Raw genomic sequence first — 25,858 nt, forward strand, 5'->3', positions numbered from 1 at the left:
ACAACAGCCGGTGTTTCTCGTGAGGGTTTTCCCCGGGAAACAAACGCAATACACACAAATGCAAAATTACACAAACACACACACACGTATACACACACACACACACTCGCGAGCTTCCCCCAGACCAATAATCCAAACGAAAATATCTTCCCTCCGTACTATTTTGATCATTTGCTCCGCTAATAATCAATCAGATCGATGGATTCCAGAGAAGAGGAAACTTTGAAGGCCTTTTTCTCAAAATGATGACTCGGTGACAGTCATTATATAATGTGACATATTTTGCTTAATATTTGGAGTACAAAAACAATCCTGATATCATTAGAAAGCTAGGAATCTCCTCTTTCCAGCAGTGTATACAACTCAAAATGTGTCTTCGGGTCAATGCGACTGATTTCGATAGAGCAAGTCACATATTGTGTGTTGTAAAATAGCTATCTATCTCTCTCCTAGTGATGATGTATCTGGTCTGAGAACGCTACAGTGACTCTCCTATCAACACACTCCTATCGCCTCCAGAGGAGAAAGAGGTATTACAGGGCGGGCCGAGGCTAGTCGGTTAGCATGCAACACATTGCAATTTAAAGCCTTAGAGAAGTAATAAAAAGCCCCAAAGACGGAAGGTAGGTCCCCACAATTTAGTGAGCAGCCATATGGCCTCACAATGTCATGTAAACCAGTCCACACACACACACACACACACACACACACACACACACACACACACACACACACACACACAAACTGTATGATAAGTTTAAAACTAGTTCTGATACAAGCATGCAGATTAAAGTGCTTAACACAACCAATAAATACAATGTTGCCAGACCCGTACATTACAAAAGTTACATGACATGGTCAAATGTAAAAAAAAAGGTAGACATGTGCATGGGATAAAGTTAATTAAATTAATTAAAGCTTAAAAACTAAGGCTATAACACACTCACACACACTGGGAATACTGTGTGAAATGTGGAGCCACAACAAAGTTGTATACCGTTTATTTGTTAAAGACTAAAAGAGGTTTAGTGAGCATTAGCTAAAAGTGATTGAGTAAGTTATTTGATAAGTTCAAAGGTCCAATAAAGAGGATACACACACCCACTAATGGCGCGTTTCCACTGCAGCGGGTAGCCCCGTTTAAGCGTCCTTAACCGTCCTCAAGCGGCCAGGCCGGTTTTTGGTGGCGTTTCCATATAGCCTAGTACCGGCCAGCGGGTACTTTTTCCCTCTTTTTCTGGCCTCATAAAATCGTGGTTCCCTCAGACCAGGGCCAGGGCTGAACTAGTGATGTCAACACTCTCGACTGCTGATTGGTCAGAGAGAATCGTCACAAAATCGCGCGCGAGTTCATCCCTAGCGTCGCATATATATTTAGAAGCAAGCTTGCAGCATTTTTATAAACAGCATTTTGTAAACGGATGAGCTACGAAAATGGCTATGTCTAATAAGAAAAGCACACCGTGGTCGACCGAGGAGGTGACGACGTTCCTACATCTCATTGGAGATGATCAAATCCAGCGGGAGCTCGACGGAACAACTCGAAATGTGAACAAAAACAAAGCCGATCGCCCCGCCTACACTGCGTTGCTACCCCAGGTCCTAAACTGTAATGGAAATGCACCACGGCCTGGGCCGGCCAGCGAGGCAGCCCGAGGCCAGAGCGAGGACGCTTAGGGACGCTTAAACGGGGCTACCCCGCTGCAGTGGAAACGCGCCATAACACACACACACTAAGTTATATCCAGTTAAATGTGCTAAAATTATTTGTGTACGTTTCTCCCTTAAAGGGGTCCTATCATGCAAAATGCACTTTTGTATGTCTTTTATACATGAATATGTGTCCCCGGTGTGTCAGGGAATTCACCAAGTGTCAGAAAACACAACCCTCTCTATTTTCCTCCATACCCAAATCTCTAAAAACGGGGCTGCAACGGAGCTGATTATTATTTGAATTTTTCTGACGTCAGAAAAGGGGTGCTCCGCCTATATGGGCAACTCTCCACCTATCAGGGGAATGAGAGACCGCTCGAAAGCGCTGGAGACGCTGTAGTACATATGCCAGGCCTGTAAGTGGCGCTGTAGTCTGCCACAAAAGCAGCGAAGAAGACTTCTCAGAATCAGCCCTTGCAAAAACAGGGCTGGAAAAGAGCAAATAGAGCGAAATGAGGCATGGCTAAAATGCAGGATCTGTTTGGTATTTTGAAAAAAAAAACTTCACAGACATGTTTTATATAGGTATGGCCCTACAATATATGTTTCAAATATAGCATGATAGGTCCACTTTAAGTTGTCATGATAATTGTAATAAGTCTCTTATTTTGACACATTACAGTGGATTTAGTGGTGAATCCCTGAAAATGTCCCGGTTTCTTTTACGAGGCAGCAAAGGTGTTTGTTGTTTGCTGGCGGGAAGTTAACAATGAATCCTCATTACACAATGGAGGCAAAGCTTTTGGTGAGTTTAAATGTTGCACACAGCATTTTGTCATGTGACACCTAGTGCATGGTTTTGACAATGTAGCACACCATGCTCAATGTGTTTTGTAACCTCTCCTCTTCCTCTTCTCAAAGTGTGGTCCGCGGACCACTGGTGGTCCGTGAGCGCCCCCTAGTGGTCCGTGAGTATATTGGTAACATTTCACATTTGAAATAAATAAATACATTTAAGTTTTCTGCACTCTCGTGGGAATATCTCCGCAATGGAGCGAGCTTATGTTTCACTTTCGATTGCATGATATAGCCCAGCGCAACACCTTCATCACACATGTTGCCACTTATTTGTATAATTTTCAGGTGATTTGTAATCTGTTCTAGAAAAATGATGTGATTTTGGATATTTGTGGAGTTAGGTGGTCCGCAAGTGTTTTTTCATTGTTAAGTGGTCCTTGGTATGAAAAAGTTTAAGAAACACTGCTCTAAAGGTATAGACCCATTGTTGTGTCTCATTGCTGCTTCTTGCTCTGAATGTGCTGGTGTTGACTACATAGAGAACATTTATTTACAGTGAATAAATGTAATCAAGCTGCTGTTCTCTTGAAACAGATATATGAACAGTATGAATTAAACTATGAAATGAAGGTTAAAATGATATTATGAGAAGCTCTCCTCCATACTCATAGAACGAAATCTAAAATGAAAATTGTAAATAAGCAATCTGTATGTAAAAAACCACCTGTATGTAAATTGTAAATAAGCCATCTGTATGTCAAATATGTCAAATATGTCTTAAATGACATGATGAATTGGAAATGGGGGACCCTGATGTAAACAAGACGAAAGTCTTTCTCTGGTCTGCATCCCCTTAACAATTGTATGTTTTGAGCTGTACTGTACTGTACCCAATATACAAGCTGTTAATAAAGTTTTCAATCAATCAATCAATCAATCAATCAACTCATGCACTACCGAGTGAATCCTGCAGAGGGCAGTGTGTGACTGTTCTGCTCTGTTTGTTTCATTGGGATAGGATTATGTGATTTAAAATGATCTATGTATGTATTCATGCAACCAAAAAGTATCGATATGATTGGTCACACAGTCACAATGAAACACTTTGTAGCACGTGTGATCGAAATCGTCATTGTATCTGCTGTGCTTTCTTGTGCCTCTTTGTAATAATGTATATCTCACAATAAATCCTGCATTTGTTATATATGTAGCTCTAGTATATTCTATTATGTTCCAATTCACAGTTTCCCCGTTTTTCTGTAAAGACCTAAGAATACACACATACGCACGCACCATTGTGCAAACTTTTCTCACCCCTGATTGGTTGATACTCATACAGAGAGGGTGGGCCAAAGCTGATTAATTAGCATACCTATGCAACCCCCCTCACCTGACGCCTTGCACTCATCGAGCACACGGAGGAGGGGGAGGAGAGGGGCCTGTCAGACACAGTGGAGATTTGGGACCACTCACCCCCACACTCAGATCCGGGCACCGTTCATGGTCTGTGTGTAAAGGCGCACAGCCAAAAGACAACTTTACGCGCCCCAAAGAGTGCTTCCTCCTCCGGCTCCCCACGGTCGATGCTGCTTTCCCGTAAACAGATTAGTGACTTTCACACCCGGTGGTGCTGAGTGCCGGCCGGTCCGACCCAGAGTCTCTGGTCCTCCATGAGGCTGGAGGCCGCAGCCAGGATGGATGTGTTCAGGAAGCTGTGGGCAGCGAGGAAGCTGATCGTCGTTGTGTTCATCCCGTTGTTCCTGCTGCCACTACCGCTCATCCACCCCACCAGCGTGAGTACAAGTACAATTCAATGTAAAGGTTATTACAACCAGAACATGTTTCAAAAGAGCACACTACAATTAAGGGGGAGATTACTGATAAACTACGACGTGTTTAACTAATTAAACTACTGGTCACTTTGGTAGGGGAATGTGAAGCAATGGTTGAACATTAAAAACGCAACATACATAACTGATTCAGTAATATTGACCTAAATTAGATCAGAGATGTAAGGAGTACTCGTATCCTTTACTTAAGTACACGTAGAAATACCAGTCCAAAAATACTCCAGTACAAGTAAATGTTCTTAATTCATACATAAGTAAAAAATATTAGATATTAAAATATTAAATATTATCAGCTAAATATACACAAAGTATCAACGTTTTATTTTTTTTCTAGAATGGCTACTTTCAAATACTAATCAAAGTTTATCACTAATACATGTGATCATTTTAATGTTTATTTCGTCTATGTGATGCCTTTTTTAACTACTAGTTTACTGCGATTGTTAGATCTGTATTTAAGTATTATGGTATGTTTTTTTACATGTAAGTAGTACCTGAACGTTTTTTAAAAAATCTAGAGGAGAAAATGGTTCACTATTTTCCTCTGAAATGTAGTGGAGTAGAAATAAGAAGTTGCATAACATTGATACACTCATGTACAAGTACCTCAAAAAAGTATATGAGTAAAATGCCTTTTCTTTTTAATCCACCTATGATGACTTGCATGAAGAAACATCTGCTCGGAGATACAAATGCCAACATTGGTTAGTGGTACTCAAAAGTCTTACAAATATTATTATATGTGATTAATGTATGTATTACTATTATTATTTATTAAAACAAAAAAAACATTAACAAAAAAGTTAATTAATTAGTCATTATTAAATACGTAAAAAACCCTCATAAATACCTAAAACATCCGATAGAGAGGTAAAGAAAACATCCACTGAATCTGTTGATGTCCGTCCTGCTAACGGCTTCACTGTGCTGATGGGATTTCAGTGTGTGGAGGGTGTGTGTGGGACAATCAAAAGGCACACTGTTTTGATGGATGCTTGATCATCAGCTGAGCAGTGTGTGTGGATGGGAGATGTCGCGACATGTTGATGAGATGTAGATCAGTGTGCTGCTTAAAGCAGAGCGGCAGAGAACTGATACTCAGTTCAACTGCTTTCTGTGACTGCCGCTGAAGAGGCTCATGTTTGTCTATGAAAGACAAATTATATTGCATTTGAGACAAAAGGATTATCTTAATCTGCACAAATCCAATAGTACAAGCATTCCCTATTTAGTTGAATGTGTTCCTAATGTTTCCTTGCTAAATTGTGTTTATATTATCGGACTTCTTCTTGTTGCATTTTGCTTCTTAACTACACTGGTATCATACAACTTCTGATTAAATGTCTTGCAGCATTTTGTTTGTCTGTTGTGTCAAACTTTCAGATTAGGTGAGGATTTTCCAAGTAGACAGGCTGATGTTTAGTGAGCTGGTGGTTAAAAAATGCCTGAGAAGCTTGACTTGGAATAGATTTTCTGTGTTAAGTATAACACACCAAGATTGTGTGAAGCAGTGAACCCAGATTCCAGCTTCAAAATGCTCTTTCACAATGTGGTCAACATTGGCCCCAGTTGTATTTTGTGTATTAACGCTACATTTGAACACTAATCTTTCCAAAGAAAACACACTCTTGTCGAAAAGAAAATGTTGTCGGTTGCTCAATTGATTTGTTCAACTGTTTATCAAGTTGAGCCTCTTTTTTACAATTCATACAAAGATAGAAGCAGGAAATGCCATCTGCAAAATTAAATATGTATATAATAAATACAGAATTTAAATACCAGTTATATTGGTATATGGTATATGTTACTTACACAAAATAGCACGTGATGAGCAAGGGAATTTTCCTTTTTTTTACCAAAACAGGAAGCAAGTATGTGTATTTCCATCTTCTTGGATTGGAAAATACAGATGTAATTTGAGAAAGGTTTAAATATTATTTTATCACTCACTTTCATGATAATCTCTTTCATTTGTATAATATGATTTGGTCCAGTGATGCTTCGTAAATGCTCACAACTTTAAAACAATACAAAAGTGGTGACAGCTGTGTGTTTATGTTACCAAAGAGCTCTTCTGCGACACATGTATTTGTGTTATTCATAACATCTTAAATATTCAAAAGAACTGTTATGTGCTAGCCAGTTTGTCCGTCAGCTCTGTCGCCCAGGAGCCTTGCTGTTATGTCAGGATGTGTGGATGTTTGGCACGAGTAACTCTCACAACACGAGGCCACGAAGTACAAAAGAACAATCCTTCACTTCAAAGAAAAAGAAAGAAACAATCCAAGCAATTAAGTTATATAATCACCTACCACCACGCTGGATTTCAACCCCACGTTGCTTCCCTACGACTCCAGAGAACCCACACTGAGTCAAGAATGTGACAGACATTGTGTGTGTGTGTGTGTGTGTGTGTGTGTGTGTGTGTGTGTGTGTGTGTGTGTGTGTGTGTGTGTGTGTGTGTGTGTGTGTGTGTGTGTGTGTGTGTGTGTGTGCGTGTGTGTGTTGGACTAGCACTGTGTCCAGCTGCAGCAGAACAACATGGTGGATGTGGTTGGGCCAGGTCAGAGAGAGACAGAAAGAAAGAAATCTAAAGCCAGTAGCAGATTTGCATAATGCTTGTGCCATTTTACATCCCAATATAAAGTTAAAGTTGTGGTAAGGAAGTCAAGCTTTTAAAACGTAAGTGGGTCTGGCAGAACCTAAATGGATGCAAACACATTTTGCCTAGGTTGTTATCCCTTTAATGTGGCTCACGATTTGGTTTCATGTAGTCTTTTCAAAATAAACGTCCACCTTCACAGGAAACAGCTTTGTTTAGTGTAGGAAAATATTGTGTTTTTGGTTCAATTATACCTACTAAAGTGGTGCAACAAACATGTATGAGAAGAGCCTTGTCGTCTGGAGCCCATGAGGTTGATATTTGTTTCACAACTACTGGATTGATTGTCTATTAACTTGCTACATTCCTTGTCCTATCAGGATAGATTGTACTGTTTTTGGTGATTAATTAACCTTTTACATATCATCAGGTTGTTGACCCCCCTGTTATTATTGATGGCCACACAACATTGGAACTCTATATCCACTGATTGCTTCAATCAGATTGCTTCAATGGATATAGGTTTCAGCTGTGATCTGATCTACCTATAAAAGTAGTACTTTGTTTTCTTTCTAAATACCAATTATCTCCATTTCCTAATGGTGTTGATTAGAAACGAATCAATGGGTTACATGTGTTGGCCTGTCAGCTGTTAAACTGTAAGAGGGCACCGTCCCTGTCATCTGATTAGAGTTTGTAGGTCATAGAGATATGTGTAACCTACTGAAACATACACACATTTTCTCTTTATGAACTTTTTTCTGGTTTTAAATTAAAATAAAATAAAAACCTTGAATGTTCATGAATAGATGTTGCCCCACTGTCATCCTATTTCCATCAAAAATAAATCTATTGGTAGGGTTTTTAGGTTTCACTTATTTTTTCTTGAAATCAGGTACAATGTAACGTGCTGAAAGCTTACATTAAACAACTTTAGGTCAGACTTTAAAGCAGGCCTCCTTCCATTAGAATAGCATGAATTCTGCTCATAGACAGTGTCAGTAGGAAGTCTTGTTATCATAGAGGCTATATCAGCCCCCATCACGCCTCTCTACTGACCCAGCTTTTGCCTTTTACTTGCAAAACTAAAACAAAGAGAGCACAAATGGATGTTTGAACATCTGACTGTTCTGCAGCTATCTTCTGATAACAGGAATAAGCAATAATCAGGTTCTGCTGAAAAGGCCTTCTGACTTTATTTATTTAGCCACGTTCGTCTTTTCTTATCTGTACATTTATCCTTCGTTACCTAATGTCACTTGTTTTTCCTCTACCCTATCTTGACTACATTTGCATGCACATTAACTTTCCACTATTATTCAGAATATTACATTATTGTGAATCTGGTACAGTTCAAACATGCTGTTATATGTTAGCATGCTTACGTTAGCATTAAGCACTGCTGTGACTCAGTAAAGCCTCATAGAGCAACTAGCATGGCCTTGGACTGTTATTCCTGTTCTGATATGACACTTACCTGGATCTCATGAACAAAGATCACAATTGGTTTAGCTCATCATGTTGAGGTGTGTGTTTGTTTGTTGTGTTTTAGTTAGTTTCAATCCATCACATCACTAATAACAAGAAGGTACATTGAAATGTGTTTTTATAGGGTGCCATTTGGACTTCATAAGTTGGGTGAAATAAATACTTGATTGACCTACTTTTTAATGTTCTATTCTATAAAGGACATATCTAATTAGCTAAAAAACATTTTGGTCAAGCTCAGGCACCTAAATCTTTATATATATAGATATATTAACAACACGTGACGCCCGGGATATGTCCACCCTGTTAAGGACATACACATAACTGCTTAAATGAGTTTTCAGTGCATTTTTACAATTAAAATGACTTTTTAACAAGAGTTGTATGTCCCTAACTCTAATTAGATATATATTTCATACCTAATTAGTTTTAAGTAGTATATATTGAGAAACACAAGTGTAGATTATGACAACGTGGCATATTTTTCCACTGTTTTTCATGAGAAAACTTAAATACAATAAGAATTACTAAAAGTTTCTAGAATATATAATCAACCTCTCTCATTTCTTTATAAAAGTACAAATATACACTTGATATTTTCATTAAACTATGCTAGAAAAATACCAACATAACAGGGTGGACAGACGTCTAACAGGGTGGACACCAGTGGAAGTCCGCCAGGGCCTTCAGGACCTTCTCTCCAGGACCTATCATTTTAAAGTGTAATTTTTGGTTAAAATATTACATAGTATTAATTATGTTGTTAAAACAATCTTTTATATTAAATTATTAAAATTGTTTGAATATATCAAATCGTTTTGGTTTGATAAACCCACTATTTGGAGCTGGAGCTGCAACTTTGTGTATCTGTCTCTGCCTTTGCTTCTTCATAAGGTCATAAGGTCTGCTGTGTCTGTGGTTGCAGGGTTTTCTTATAGAATGTGTACTTTAGAGTGGCAACAAATATTAACAGAATTAAAAAAATATATCAGAATTGGATTTGTGGTCTTTGGTACACCCCTAGGACCTGTTAGCAAGTCTGTGTGATGTCATAATTTTTTCCAGCTGTGGGGCACGTAGGCTATTGCCCTACGTTGGAGACTGAGAAAAATGGCAGCTAATGAAGAAGACAGTAATTCATAATTCATTTATTCAGCAGAATTTCTAATACAAAAAATCACAGAAAAAGAAAGGCCAACACCCAAACTTTGAGGGCTCAAACAGGTAGGCAAAGGCTTTATGAGGCACTTTGCTGAGGGCAACTATAATCATGCTCGTTTTTTGCCACCACCAGTGGCTCGTGGAACACCACTGGGTTTGGTAGCCTGAACACCTTAACCAAGACAGCCAACAAAGATCAGAGCTCTGATCATCGTACATAACTTCAAGTACATTTTTTGTTTACATAAAGTTATTTTCTAGGTACTTCTATGTAAGCTTCTCAAGTTGGACTGAGCGCTTGTTGAGTGCCTTTGGCTCTGGTATAAGACAGAGAAGTTGTTCCTCTGCATACCAGCTGACATCTTCATGTGGTCTTGGCCAGAAGTATTTGTTTACTCCGTTTCTATGCATGCACTTCACTTGAATGCTATCCTCCTCCACGTCCATGATGATGCCAGGGTACACATCATCGTCATACTTAATGACGCACCACCCTCCAATGTGTGTGCTGTCAACTGCCGCTGGTCGCCATGGGGTCTCTTCATTCTGCTTTGGGGGGGTCACAGGAACTCCATTCAGAGTAACTACTGGCAGGCACAATCCAGTGGACCATCCTGCCTCTAACAGAAACAACTGATGTCCCTGTACTTGATATGCCCAGGTAAGACACTGATCACCTGGTGCATCCTCATTGTGCCCTTAATAGGTGTCAGAGCAGGGACCTGAGGTGAAAAGAGAGGATATACAGTAGTATGAGATATAATATTCAAAATATTTGGCCAATAACAATAACTATCAACGTATAGAGAGCCTCAAAATACTTACTGTGAATGTTTTTGCAGGGGTGCAGGGCATCTTTACCTCTGTTTTTGCTTCAACTTCCTCTTCACTGACAAAGAAGAAAAAGAGTGATGGCATCTGGAACATCTTCCCCCAAGCGCACAATTCGGTCCGCTGACCGCTTCAATGTCCCTCCGATGCCATCTGGAGCTCCTTTGCCATGGCTGGCCTCAAAGAAATTCCAGGTCAGTTCTTTGAAACCAAGCCTGAATGGCTCAGTGGAGAGAAAGTAAAAGTTTCCCTTTTGCTTCTACTGGGTTGCCGGGCCATCACTGTAGAAGTGAAGCTTTTCCACCTTTGGACACTTGGTCTTCACCATCTCCAGGACAGGCTCCAGGTGGGCCCAGATCGCTGGTGGGTCATGTCGTCGTGAGGATGAGATTGAACAGAATGACAGTGGTGTCTGTTCAGTGGTGTACAGTACACCAGTGTGCAGCGTTGTCTGTTGATGGGATCCTCCAAAATGCAGACTGGATCTCGTTGTGATATTTGCAAGAGTAATTGTCGCTGAAATCGATGTGGATTAAGCACTCGTTGGCTTGGAGGCTTTCCCGTAGCTGTCTGTAAGCACTGTATTGCCACCTGATGTTAAAAAGGTGCTTACGGAATTTGAATAGATTCTCTTGAAAATTGCTGACCAGTTCTGATTCAGTGCTCTGCACCTCTTTTTTAAGCGTAATGGTCTTCCTCTCTTCCTCACCTGTCCTTTCAGTGGACCATTGTACAACTTGTACAATTTCCTTTGTGGCTGATTTCAGGGTCGGGTGAGTGGTGAGGCGGCACTCTACACAATCACCGTAGGCGCAAGCTTTCATTTCTGTGGCACAGACAGTGCGGTCAACCATCTCCTCAATAGAGTGAGGGTGTAGAGGGTGTCAGCCATGAACTGGAGGTTTTCATGGGTTTTACACTGGCACGTGGCCCGATCAGCATCAGTAGGGGCTACGACCCAAAATGGCCGACATGCACAAAAAAGACAGTATGACACGTTGTCTGAGTTTTCGGATGCAAATTTTCTCTGAAGGTTCTTGAGTGTGTCAGAAAGCAGTCGCTTCTGCATCTTCTTCTTCCTCACTGTGATGGTCTGCTTGCGCCCAGTTGTCATACGACTCACGTCATCACGAAGAAAGAAGGTATGGATACTGGCTTTACTTTCAAGACTCCTTGAACTCTTCTTCCTCTGAAAAGTAGTAAGGTCTGCATCCCTGTCCAACATCCCCCTCTTCTTGGAGAATCCAAGAGCCCTGAATGCAAATGACTGCAGTCTGTGCTTTTTTAATAGCCTACCACATGCCACTTTGGCTATTGTTTGCTTCACCCTTTCTCTTCTTGAGGCTTTGTATGTTTGAGCAATGTCCGCAACTAGGGCAGACTGAAAAATAAGGCTCTTACGAACATGTGGAGAAACCCTCTGATCATGTAGCATCCTATTCACCAATGCACGTGGGGATGAGGAGCTTTCCTTACACCGTAAAAATCTTTTTTTATACTTTTCTTTCTTTCTTATCTCTCTATCCAGCTTGGCCTTTAAAAGGGCTAGCTCCTGTTGGAGTCTTCTCCTTCCATTTCTTGCCCTCATTTCCCCTTGAAGGTGCTGCCTAAACACACACACACACACACACACACACACACACACACACACACACACACACACACACACACACACACACACACACACACACACACACACACACACACACACACACACACACACACACAGCGAAAGCAAACATAATAAGTCCTTATAAACAGCTCAAAAAGTGTTCAAAACTGTGTATTGTGTTCCATATGCCGAGCACATTTCCTATAAACTTGCTCTAACCTTGAAGGCCCTGGTTCTGACTGACTCTCGGGAGTTGCAGGGGGAGTGCTGGGGAATCCCTGGCTCTGGAAACGTTGGCCCTCGCGGCTTTCTTTGCCTCCCTCCATTTATTCCTTTTTGCCCTTTTCTCCCTCTCACAGACCTCATTAATACCCATCTTTATACCTTTCTCTCTGTCCCTCCTCCATTTCTCTCTCTCTTTTTCAAGGTATTGCTGTCTTCTCTCTGGGTCAGCATCACGGCGTGCTCTGTAGCACCGCTGTGATTCAGCTGCACTTATCGGGGGTGCCATTCCTATACAAATGCATGCCATTACTTTAAGTACTATACACCTATAATCCTAGTGTACATAATATACTAGATAATATACCCATCAGTGTTTCCCTAGGATTTTTTGCAGCAGTTTGTGTTGTGCCTATAGATCTAATGGTGGTGATAATGTATTATATTATAAAAACATTATTATAATGTTATAATAGTAATATAATAATATAACAATAAATAATATAATATTAATATAATATTAACAAATGTTGTAATAAGTAAACAATACTTACATGTCCACCCTGTTAGGATGTTGTCCACCCTGTTAGTTGAATAAGCCTAACAGGGTGGATACTAACAGGGTGGACATTTTGAGCAAAAGTTAGCCTTTACCCTGCCTGTGTTAGCATATTTGCTAGCATGACCTTGGATACTTTATGAGGAATCAATCACTTTTTAAAATAATAAAATTCGATTAATATCCTTCATACTTAGGCCTAACAGGGTGGACATGTTATGTTCAAACACATCAAACTAAATTGACAGAAACATCAAAATCAGTTGTAAGAGCAGTAGAAACCCACACATTTTACCTCAGTTGAATTTCCCGCCTCTGGTGTCATTTAATTTCATAGGTTTTAATTTAATTTTTATTTTTTTATTTTTTTACAAATTGAATAAAAACATGATTTGATTAGATAGATTTTGACAAGTTAAATAAAATAATAATAACATATTTATAAATTAATTTGTTTTTAATAGCTATATTTTAGATCTAAATTGAATGACCAGCAGTGGGGACATGGAGAAACTCCTCAATATCCCTTTAACCAAAGCTTTTAAAATGAAAAAAAAAACTTAGATGTGCATATCATTGTATTAATAATAAATTAACAATTGAACACACATTAAAACCAACATTTAATTAGTATTTGTCCAAATTTAGACAAAATACAACATATTGTGTACTGGGGACACCAAAGGCACCACATTCAAAAAATGATCCATTTTATGTTATAATCCATGGTTTGAATGTGTCTGAGGCAGGGTCGGCTCTAGAACAAATCGAATGGGGGGGGCAATCATTTACCAAGGGGGGGCACACACTGCCGTCAACAACCAACACACAAACACCAACGCAACTTCAATTTAAAAAAACATGCCGTAAAGTCTATTGTCTTTCACACACATTGCAGGGGTGTAGTGCTATTGTATAGCGCACCTATGACTTGTGCATACATGCACGGTTGTGGCACGACCACCAAAACAGAAACATATAAGGACAGAGGGTGTCGTTTTCTCATACTGATATTCTGCACAAACTGTGCTGTTGTATTTGTTGTAAAGTGTCTTTACTGTAGGTTATTTTTTATTATATGTACAGCACTTTGGTTCGACCAAAAATCGTTGAAAAATTTGCTATATAAATAAAACTTGATTTGATTTGATATGGACATAGGCCACCATATAAAAAGTGTGCAAATGTATTTAGTATCCTATCCATGTGAACATGTTTTAGGTGGGAGTAGACCTAACCTCTAGGAGGGTCTGGGGGCATGCTCCCCCGGGAAGATTATTTTTAAAATATTGAAGTGAAATGCATCAATCTGGTGCACTTTGAGAGCAAAATGAAGAGATCTATGGATAGCCTACACCTCTCAGCATCCATATGAAACAGAACTGTACACAGATTTACTTTTTCTTTATGGATATTTTACTAATCATTCCCCTTTTAAACTGTATTCTTGTGTTACTGTCCAATAGTATTTCATACCCGTTTTTCATGTATTCTCTCTTTAACAACTATAATGATCATATTGTAGTGCCGTGAAAAGAGAGTCGGAGGCGGTGTATTAAGAATGGAGTTCCAATCTTTATTATCCATTACTTTCAGAGAGGTTAACACATGCACTGCTCTGCCTGATAAGCTAGCAGGAATGGCAGCTAAAGCTACAGGTGTTCCCCACTAAAGGGTCCGTGTGGCAACACAATAAGCAAGGTGAATTATGTCCAATAACGTGTCACCACACAAGCCCCCCCAGAATTCACACATAAACAAAATAAGCATGGCAGGGAGGAACGACACGCCGACCCCCACGACTCCTGAGCACGGGAGTCGGAAAAGTGACTCCCGCCTGTGCGGCCCCCGGAAGGGGAGGGACCGGAACAACAGGTCTTAAATCCGTGACAGGGGACGAGGCCGGGGGGCGGCCCCGTCGCGGGGGTCGAGCCAGCACCACAGGCTGGTCCAAGTCCAGGTGAGCAGCCTTCACCCGGTCCACCGAGACATGCTCGGCCTTGCCACCCAGGTCGACCACCAGGTGCTTGTCCCCGTGCTCCAAGACCCGGAAAGGCCCATCATAAGGGGGCTGCAGGGGGCCTCTGTGCGCATCGTGCCGGATGAACACGTGCTCCGCCGAGTGGAGCTCTGCGGGAACCTGGGACACCTGAGTACCGTGCTGAGTAGTAGGAATCGGAGCAAAGGCCTCCGCGGCGTCACGCAGGAAAGCCCGCTGGGCCGACGCCGACCAGGGAGCCGATGCATTTGGGAGGAAATCCCCCGGAACTCTCAGCGGCTGACCGTAGACCATCTCCGCTGTAGAACACTGCAGATCTTCCTTAGGTGCGGTCCTCAGGCCCAGCATCACCCAGGGCAGCTTGTCGACCCAGTTACCGTCCATAAGGCCGGCCTTGAGGGCCGCCTTCATGGAGCGATGAAAGCGCTCGCAGAGGCCGTTAGCCTGAGGGTGGTAAGCGGTAGTCCTGTGCAGCTTAACCCCCAAACCGCCTGCCACAGCGTTCCAGAGCTCGGACGTGAACTGAGAGCCCCTGTCTGAGGAAATGTCTGACAGGGTGCCAAAACGACACACCCACGTTGCAATGAAGGCCCGGGCAACGTCTGCGGCTGATGTCGAAACGAGCGGAACCGCCTCCGGCCAACGGGTCGTTCTGTCCACCATGGTGAGGAGGTAGGAAAACCCCTGAGAGGAAGGCAACGGACCAACCAGGTCAATGTTGACGTGATCAAACCTCCTCTCAGGCACCAGGAAACGCTCCAACGGGGCCTTCGTGTGGCGGTGCACCTTAGCGCGTTGACAAGCCACGCACTCCCTGGCCCAAGTCCTCACGTCCCTTTTCAGTCCTTGCCAAACGAACTTTGCCGCTACCAAACGCACCGAAGGTTTAACGCCGGGGTGTGACAGGCCGTGCACAGCCTCGAACACAGGACGCCTCCAGCTGGCAGGGACGACAGGCCGCGCCAGGCCCGTAGAGACGTCACACAGGAGAGTAATGCCCGCGTCGCCGAACACCACGTCCTCCAAGCGCAGCCCCGCGCTCTCCACCTTCAGGGCCTGGACGCCGGGATCTGTGACCTAGTCTGCCGCCATGCGAGTATAGTCCAGGCCCAACTGGACGGCACCGATGACGACCCTGGAGAGGCAATCAGCAACCAGGTTCGACTTGCCAGCCACGTGCTTAATGTCCGTAGTGAACTCCGATATGTAGGACAGCTGCCGCTGCTGACGTGCCGACCAAGGCTCCGCCACTTTTGACATGGCGAAGGTGAGCGGCTTGTGGTCGACAAACGCCGTAAATTCACGGCCTTCCAGCATGAAACGGAAGTGCCGCACGGCCAAATAAAGTCCGAGGAGCTCCCGGTCAAAGGCGCTGTATTTGCGTTCTCTAGGCGTCAGCTGGCGGCTGAAAAAGGCGAGCGGCTGCCAAGCGCCCTCCACCCACTGCTCGTGCACTGCGCCGACCGCGTAGTCTGACGCGTCCGTGGTGATGGAGATGGGAGCCGTAGATGATGGGTGTGCCAGCAAAGCCGCCTGAGCCAACGCGGTCTTGACCTCAGCAAAAGCACCGTCCGCCTCTGCTGTCCAGTCGATCTCCTGGACAGGGGGTCTTGCCTTTCAACGCTTCATACAGCGGCCGCATGATGTGTGCGGCCCGGGCGATGAAACGGTGGTAGAAAGTCACCATCCCCAGAAACTCACGGAGCGACCGGGCTGTGAGCGGGCGAGGAAACGCCGCAACAGCCTCCACCTTCGCTGGCAGAGGTGTCGCACCACCCTTGGTGACGCGGTGCCCCAGGAAATCGATGTCCGACACCCCGAACTGGCACTTTGCAGGATTGATGATTAATCCGTGTTCGTTGAGCCGTGTGAAAAGGGCTCGGAGGTGGGACAGGTGCTCCTGCACTGAAACGCTGGCGACGAGTATGTCGTCGAGGTAAACAAACACAAACGGCAGGTCCCGCAGCACCGAATCCATCAGGCGCTGGAACGTCTGAGCGGCATTCTTGAGTCCAAAAGGCATCCGCAGGAACTCAAAAAGTCCAAAAGGCGTTATCACTGCTGTCTTGGGAATGTCCAGGGGGTGCATGGGCACCTGGTGGTATCCACGCACCAGGTCCACCTTGGAAAACACCCCCGTACCGGCCAGATGCGCCGAAAAGTCCTGAATGTGCGGCACCGGATAGCGGTCAGGCGTAGTGGCGTCGTTGAGTCGGCGGTAATCCCCGCACGGGCGGAACCCGCCGTTCGATTTGGGAACGACGTGCAGGGGAGAAGCCCAAGGACTGTCGGAGCGGCGGACAATGCCCAGGCGCTCCATGGTTGCGAACTCCGCCCTCGCTACAGCCAGCTTAGAAGGGTTCAACCGCCGGGCCCTGGCGTAGACAGGAGGTCCCCCGGTAGTGACGTGGTGTTCCACGCCATGCTTAGTGGTAAGCGCAGAGAAGGTGGGTAGCGACAGGTCTGGAAACTCGGCCAACAGTCTAAGAAACGTGTCTGCACCTGACAGCGAGCCTGACAGCCCGTCGTACGCTGCGCTGCCAAGTGTGCACACGAGGGAAGAAAACGTTAAGGCATCAACCAAACGCCTATTCTTAACGTCCACTAAGAGTCCATGAGCACACAAAAAATCCGCTCCGAGGAGGGGAAAAGAAATGTCCGCTGTCACAAAATCCCAGCTGAAACGCTGTCCTCCGATGCACAAACACATAGGCCTCACGCCGTACGTGCGAATGGGACTGCCGTTAGCCGTCGTCAATCGCGGTCCGTGCCCCCCACGGGCGACGTCTTCACTCGACGCTGGAACTACGCTCCGTTGAGCGCCCGTGTCACACAGAAACAAGCTCCCCGAAACGCTGTCGCTAACGCTCAGAGCCACTACTGAGCGCCGGCCCCTCCGTTTCCCGGGGGTTTGTAGCTGCACGGAGTGATGCATCTCTTCGCCCTTGTCCCGAAACGTGCGTGGTAAACGCACTCTCCGGCGTCTCCACGCCGGCTAGCCACAGCCGTGTCCGGCCTCCGCCACGCTTTCTTGACTGCCGGTGGGCCGCTGAGCGTCGCGGCTAACGTCTCTGCCCCGGGCTGTTGCGTAGCCAGGAAAAAACGATCCGCTTCCTCAGCCAAAGCACGGGGCTCCTTGACAGGCGTGTTGGCCAGCGCCGTCTGTACCCGGGGAGGCAAGTGACGCAGGAAAATCTCCGTGAATAAAATCCGGGGATCTTCCCCCCCTAGCAGATTTAGCATTTTCTCCATTAGCTGGGATGGCTTGCTGTCTCCTAGGGCTTGAATGTCAAGTATCTGGCGGGCCCTCTCCTTAGCAGATAAACTAAATGTCTTAAGGAGAAGGGCCTTAATCGCCTCATATTTGCCATGATGTGGGGGGGCTGCGATGAATCCCACCAACCTGGACGACGTGGAGCTCCCCAGCGCTGCTACCACATGGTAGTATTTTAGGTCCCCGTCACGGACCTGTCGGCAGGCGAAATGTGCCACCACGTGTGCGAACCATGCCTCCGCGGCGTGCTCCCAGAATTCCGGCAGCTTTATGAAAACATCGCGCTCAGCCATGTTCGTTAATTTTCCGGAAACTTTCTCGGAAAAGTCAGGGTCACCAGTGTAGTGCCGTGAAAAGAGAGTCGGAGGCGGTGTATTAAGAATGGAGTTCCAATCTTTATTATCCATTACTTTCAGAGAGGTTAACACATGCACTGCTCTGCCTGATAAGCTAGCAGGAATGGCAGCTAAAGCTACAGGTGTTCCCCACTAAAGGGTCCGTGTGGCAACACAATAAGCAAGGTGAATTATGTCCAATAACGTGTCACCACACAAGCCCCCCCAGAATTCACACATAAACAAAATCAGCATGGCAGGGAGGAACGACACGCCGACCCCCACGACTCCTGAGCACGGGAGTCGGAAAAGTGACTCCCGCCTGTGCGGCCCCCGGAAGGGGAGGGACCGGAACAACAGGTCTTAAATCCGTGACAGGGGACGAGGCCGGGGGGCGGCCCCGTCGCGGGGGTCGAGCCAGCACCACAGGCTGGTCCAATAACGTGTCACCACAATATAAAGGTATTCCTCGAAAATACTTACATAAATGGTGACCAAACCGTTTGAGACCCACTGAGATAACTTAACCTACACTAAAGTGAACTATCTAAACACTGAGAGAGTCCTTACCTCACTGAGCTGACGTTATAAGATCCTCTCAGTCTGACAGGAGAGGACTCTCCTCCACCTTGGTGTAGAAACAGCCCTTTATATCCGTTAGCATAGCTAGCTAACCAGATGCTAACAACATTCCACGTTACCACTTGCGCACTCACAAAATGCGCTCGTGCCACACAGAGCCGTACTGTACTGTATATCCAGGGGCGGGGCTTCAGGGGGGGCTGTAGGGGCAGGGCTCCCCGGGCCCTGGACGGTCGGGACCCAATGGGGGCCCGTCGCCGAGGCAGCAGGCTCCGCCCCCGAGATATTCGGGCGGGCCCTGCTGCCTCGCGCCACTGAGTGCACTGACGTTCGTGGTCATATTAGGTATAAAGCATTGTAGCCTATAATATGAGTTGAACTTGTGCTGCTATTTTCACACTCACATTTAACATTAAAACATGAAAAATTGCAAGTGAATCCCTTCTATTGTCTCCAAATGTATTTTGGGTACAATCGTCATCAACAGCCGTCCATCAACATCATACGTAAATGAACGTCAACGTCATCATCAATCACTTGTCATTCAACAGAGCACTGCCTAAGCATGAGCAGTTATAAACACAAAAGTGGAGCTACAAAATGCAAAGAAAAAGATAAAAAAGGAGGACCAAGGAAAAGCCAAATTGTCCAAGCTCGATGGATATTTTTTTCGCCAGCCGTGTTTCATCCCCGAGCCCCAGCCCGCCAACAACGTTAGTGGGGGTTAGCCAGATTTACAGGTAGGCTACAATCACGGCCACACACTGTCAACAAGAAAATGTGAGTTTGTGGTAAATGTTGATATCATATGGTTGTTGTTACTTCGTGTAGCTCGGCCGCCTAGCTTATTTCCTTTTCTGTCTCTCGGCTGTAGTGATGATGATAATAGGGACGACTCAGCAGCTGCTAGCTGCTAGCTGCTCGTCTAGAGGAGAGCCAGGCCTGACGCTTGACCAGCCGCACCCCTCCCCCTCCGGCTCCTTACTGGCTGCGCCGCAAGGTGAAGAAGTACCGGACACTCTTGCCCTGGCTACTAAATGGGGAAGTCAAACACAGTTTGAAACAACCAGGGCCAGGAAAGTTAAGAGACACTTTGATGAACTTTCTGAAGACAGCCGCCTCACTGACGCAGAGAGCAACTTTCGGGTGACCGTTTTCAATGCATGTCTCGATATAATCATCCAGCAACTGTCCCAAAGATTCACCAGTTTAAATGCAACTGTGAACATGTTTGAGGCAATTCACCCCAACACACTACTGCAATCAAAGGATGAGGATTTACACCAAGCTGCCCAGCGGCTTAGAGAGCACTACAGTCGGGACATCGCCGCCAGCTTCCCTGGCCAGCTGCTTTCTTTCAGAACCTGTTTCAGGGACCAAATACAAAAACTAAAATCTGTCGCGGATCTGGTAAAAATGCTCATTGTTTACAACCCAGCAGTAACATCTACATTCAGTGAGGTTTGCACAGCCTTCATCTTATTTCTGACTCTTCCTGTCACCGTGGCAACCGCCGAGCGCTCTTTCTCCAAATTAAAACTCATCAAAAACTATTTGAGGAGCACGATGGGACAGGAGAGACTGAGTGGACTGTTCTTGCTGTCCATCGAAAGTGACCGAGCCAAGAAATTGGACATACAGCGTATTGTGGACAAGTTCGCGGAGCGCAAGGCTCGCCGAGTACCATTCAAGTAGTGGTGAGTACACTTCAAATTTAATTTGTACAGTAGCCTACTTGTACGTGAATGTATGGGCCGCCGTGCCAATTTTACACTGCTCTGCTCTCATGGTGGCTGTCCATGGTGAATGGTGTGTCAGAAATGTAGTCATTTTATTAGGCTATGTTTTCATTGTCCTTGTGGTTTGTTGGACTTTATGTCATGTTATATCATTATTATCTCTGTTATATATTTCGTTTCTATACCCTTTGTAAAAACGAAATCTTAAAGGGATAGTGGAAATGGAACCTCAAATAGTTTCGTTTTAACTTATATACAAGCATAATTACGTACCAAAACAATCACACCTGATTAAAAAAATATAATAATTGCCTTACGCATGTTAGAAGCACTTTATTGCAGCTTCCCCGAAGTTTTTTAGAAACGAAATGTTTCTCAGCCTAACCGGAAGTGACGAAAACTCAGGAAGACGATACGATAACAAACCATGGCGTCTATGCAGAATGAACGTGGAAGGGCAAATATACCAGACAAAGAAGAAGGATTGTACGAGGTATCCAGTGATGATAGCGAGTCAGAAACATCCTCTCGGCTTTCCTACGAAAATGTCGTTTTAGGAACTGAATCTGAATCCGGTTCAGTAAGCGACGATGGTGACAATATTGAGCCAGAAGATGGACCATTACGTCCTTATTTGTTCGAGCCCGAGCCCGAGGTGATGGTTCACGGCATGGGCAATGGCGAGGATGACCAGGACCAGGCGCCAGATGATGCACCCCTACGCACAAATAATCTTGACTGGTAGGTCCCTAAGCATAGCTCACGCATCTTAAGATCACCTGTAGCCTTTACAAATATTAATCATTGTTAACCAGTTAAGGCCGAAGGTCCCCCCAGTGGACCCCTCCCACCGTTTTTTTTCTCTCACATGTCTCAGGGCTTCTTAACATTTATGAAACTATTAATGTTTCATACCCTTTTAAAGGTAAGAAACTCCGCTAACTGACAATAAGAACAATTGTTAGCTAGAAAAAACACAAGAGTAATACCAAGCCTTTGAATTAGCATTGAGCGAAACAATGCTAACTAATGCTAACGCTTTTTTACACACAACACACGGTAGAAATGCCCTTATTACTATCTTAACTGCACAAACAAGATATACGATTTAAAGCTGAGACTCCACAGATTCCACACATGTAATGTCATCACTGTAAGACCTCAAATTCCTGGAGCTATCAGCCAGAAAAGAGAAAGTAAACAACATCCGGTTCCAAAAATATTACAATAATTACGTCTTACCTTTTTTGATTTGTGATCAAAAGTTGTGTTCAACTGAATAAAAACGCATCTCAAGGTTAATCCAATGTCGTTGTGTCACGTAGAAATTTTCTGTCGCACTACAGCCATACAAAACACATCTATTCACCATAATAAAGGTCGGCTAGTCACATGCAAATGCTATTGAATGTCCGCCATTGTTTGTGCCCGTCTTCCTGAGCTCTCGTCATCACCCGAAGATTCCCGACGATTCCCGAAGTATTTCGTTTCATTGAGAGGGCGCAGTCAAATTGAAAATAAAATGAAACTAGGCGGATGAAATTAAAAAAAATTGTTTAATATGCTTATTTTTAATAAAAATACACAAGTTAAACCCAAAATTCGCGGATTTCCACTATCCCTTTAAATATTACACCTTTTTATTTAGTTACTTTTCTTTCAAACATTGTTTTAAATTGTAATCTTACTGACTGAGCGACTTTTTACGCACGAGCGTCAGATTACCACCCCGGACTCCCGATATTTTTGTCAAGCTTTATTGGGTTTAAAGGGCCCGGTCATGTGGCCCCGCCCCCCGGCCCGGGTCTGATATGTGCCGCCAGTGTGTATATCATATTATTTTCGATGGCTTTACTGTATAATCAGTATAACAGATGAACAGATCGCCACTGGGCTTTCATCTAAACACACAGCCACGTAATGATAACAAAAAAAAAGGTCGGGGGTCATTGGTCAAGCAACACACCAATCAGAGAGCAGCAGTGAGCACACCTCAGGCTGTTTTATATTTGTATTCTTTATTTCTGATGTATTTCACACAAAAAACCTTTAGTAGAAACGTTTTCACTTATATGATTACAAAAAGAAAAAAACGGCAAAGTGGCAAGGCTTGCCAACCCTGCGTTGGGGGGGAACAGTGACTCATTTGGGGGGGCATGGCACGCGAATGACCCCCCATGAAGCCGACCCTGGTCTGAGGTATAAACACGAATAAATCTGAACATGTTTATTTATCCCAGGGTTAATTCTCCCCCTCTGGGATTAATAATTTGAGATTAACTGACCTGTTTCTGGCAAGATGTTTTACTGACTGTTCCCCTTAGATAAATGTACAAATTCACACAATTTGTGGCAGAAGTAGGACATGTTCTAATACTAATGGGAGAAACACTGTATCCAGATATTAAATAAAAACCATGGTCAATAAAGACCATGGTCAAAAACAAGTACATTTCTAACACAATTTATTTTCTCCCCTTTCCTAGTATTACGTATGTGACTTGACAATATTTTCGATAGATTTTTGGGTTTAAAATTGTCCAAGTGTTGTCAAAAGTAATTGGTAGTCTTTTCGTAAGGTCTTAACAAATGTCACGAGATTCCTCTTAAGTTTTTAAGTTTGGGGAGCCTGTCGCTAAGCCTGCTACTGTTTTCAGTATGAAAGGCTGGTATGTTGTCATTATATAACCTAATGCAACATCCGTGTGTATGCTTGTTTGTGTTCGCAACCGAGTTAGAGCACAACAAATACGACATACTACTTTGAATACGACTACATACAAAAAATGAACAAATTAGATACAAATCTTAATGAATGAGCTGTACAGAATATGGTTAGCAGTTATGCTAAACTAAGCTAACTGCTACTAGCTTTGTGTGTCATCTCATCAATGATACTTGTTTCTACCTGCAGGAGGCATGCTGTGCGTACGTGCTGATGGTGACCGCAGTCTACTGGGTGTCTGAGGCTGTTCCTCTGGGTGCTGCTGCTCTGGTACCCGCTTTCCTCTATCCACTCTTTGGGGTGCTCAAGTCCAGCGAGGTGAGTTTCTATAAACTGCCTGTCTGTCAAACATTTCTCCCAGGCTTAAATACTCTGCTTATCCAGTGCAATTGCACAACAGTAGCAGGGTGGTTCAAATTAAGACATATAACATTTATATGTTATTACTATTTCAACAAGCATGTATTTGACCTCCCTGCTCACCTTAGCCTCAATGCTAACTACCTAGCCTAATGTAGGCCTTAGCTTAGTTATCAGAGTTTTTTTGCTCAATAAATGGCTGGCTGCTGCTTCTGTAAACAGAAAGGTTAAAGAGATTAAAGAGATTTTTTACATCAACCTTTGACTGCCAGATTAACATTTCAGTGCACTCTCTGCCCCCCCCCCCCTTTTAAGACAAGTTAGGTTGGTGCTGATAACATGATTGAGCTCCGTAATGAGCTCTATTGACATTAGTGTAGTTAAGTCTGTGTACATGTTGCAGAGCACAGTTTGTTTGATAAAGAATGGCACACATCCTCTAAAATACAGTCACAGTCAATGTGAGACTTGCATGTAAAAGCTACATGCGTGGTTTTCAGAATAATTCATGTACTGTATGAAGCCTTCGTTACAGTTCGAGCTAAGCACTTATTAGGTCTAAACCATAGGGTCTAAACCAGGTAGGGCCTAACAGCATCGGCTAATCGGATGTATATAGACATTTTTATTCATTGGGATAAACCCCTTGAGATGCATCTCGTTTTCAAGAGGGTCCCGACAATAGCAACAACTTACAGACATACATAAACAAAAAGACAAAATTCAAAACATGACACACAAGACAAACCACATACAGTCTGTTAAGTACAATTCAAGCAATGCATACAATCATTACAATTTGAGAGACAGTCGAGCAAATCAGTTTCATCAATATCAGTTTCAATAACAAGTGCAGACCAGTTGAAAGTGAGATGATAATGCATGTTTAAACATACAAGAGATCTAATAGCAGCAGGTAAAGTATTCCAGTCTGTTGGGGCTTTGAAAATGAACGCTCTTCTGCCCATACATTTTTTTGCAGAGGGGACAGAGAAATAAATCTGAACAGAATGTCTAACTTGATGATTTGACGAGTAGGGTACGAAATACTGCTTTAAATAAGGGGGATAGTTAAGATGAATGCATTTAAATATCAGCTGAAGCCAATGCGTGTGTCTTCTTACATTTAAAGAAGGCCATTTAAGTTGGTTATACATTGTGCAGTGATGTGTACGAAAAGGACAACCAAGAACAAATCTGCATAGTCTATTGTAGGCTATGTTAAGTGGAGCAAGATCTGATTTATGTGCATTTTGGTAGACAACATCACAATAGTCCATAATCGGAAGAATAAGTTGAGAAGCAATTCTCTTTCGGACACTGAGCGTAAAACAATTGCGAGAGCGGTGTAAAACACCGATTCCGTAATTGACTTTTTGTATTACATGCTTTATATGTAGTTTAAATGAAAGTTCAGAGTCTAGCCATACACCAAGATATTTAAAGCTATCAACTTTATGCAGAGAAGTGCCATCCTTACATGTTATTACTACATTAGGTTTGGATTTGAGCTTCTGCCTGGTACCAAAGACCATGGTATAAGATTTTGTTTTGTTAAGCAGTAGTTTATTGTGTGATAGCCAGTCCTGTAAGATATTAAAATCCGATTGAAGAGAGATCTGAATTTGTGAAAAATCAGATTTGGATGTATATATAACAGTGTCATCAGCATAAAGGTGAGTACAACAATTAATGAGACAAGAAGATAAATAATTAATGTAAATAGAGAACAGAAGTGGGCCCAGAGTTGATCCTTGGGGTACACCCTTTTGTTGGATCAACAAGTCAGACTGTTTTCCATTAACAACCACACATTGCTTTCTACTGTGAAGGTACGAGTTAAACCATAACACTGTATTATTAGAAAGGCCAATGCCGTGAAGTTTATCCAAGAGCAGATATCGATCAACAAAATCAAAGGCTTTTGTCAAGTCAATAAAAATGGCACCTGTGAGTTCACCATCATCTGCAGCAGAGTACAAGTCATTCGTAAATTTAAGTAGGGCAGTTGTTGTGGAGTGATTAGGCCTGAAACCAGATTGAACCGGAGATAAAATATTATAAGTAT

At 43.5% G+C, this 25,858-nt stretch overlaps 2 protein-coding genes across 9 annotated transcripts in view; one reads left to right on the forward strand and one right to left on the reverse strand.

The window, feature by feature from the left end:
* Nucleotides 1-5,248, reverse strand: part of zgc:162331 (uncharacterized protein LOC793007 homolog) — a 31,764-nt gene extending 26,516 nt beyond the window's left edge. The window contains exon 1 of the mRNA XM_034225939.1: nucleotides 5,152-5,248. The gene's annotated coding sequence lies outside the window, so the exon portion shown is untranslated. The remainder of the gene's footprint in view (nucleotides 1-5,151) is intronic.
* The window catches only part of slc13a4 (solute carrier family 13 member 4), a 31,180-nt gene continuing 9,153 nt past the window's right edge, over nucleotides 3,832-25,858 (forward strand). For 2 of the 8 annotated variants that reach the window (XM_034225925.1, XM_034225924.1), the window contains exons 1-2: nucleotides 3,832-4,244; nucleotides 23,620-23,748. In XM_034225925.1, the coding sequence (XP_034081816.1) occupies nucleotides 4,122-4,244; nucleotides 23,620-23,748 (252 nt within the window). In that variant the 5' untranslated portion in view covers nucleotides 3,832-4,121. Of the gene's footprint in view, nucleotides 4,245-4,971; nucleotides 5,006-9,758; nucleotides 10,214-10,394; nucleotides 10,578-19,480; nucleotides 20,664-23,619; nucleotides 23,749-25,858 lie in introns of those variants that run through there. The other 6 variants (XM_034225929.1, XM_034225928.1, XM_034225926.1 and 3 more) reach the window with 6 other exon arrangements.

The sequence above is a fragment of the Gymnodraco acuticeps genome, unplaced genomic scaffold (assembly GCF_902827175.1).
Source record: "Gymnodraco acuticeps unplaced genomic scaffold, fGymAcu1.1, whole genome shotgun sequence".
NCBI classification, from domain to species: Eukaryota; Metazoa; Chordata; class Actinopteri; order Perciformes; family Bathydraconidae; genus Gymnodraco; species Gymnodraco acuticeps.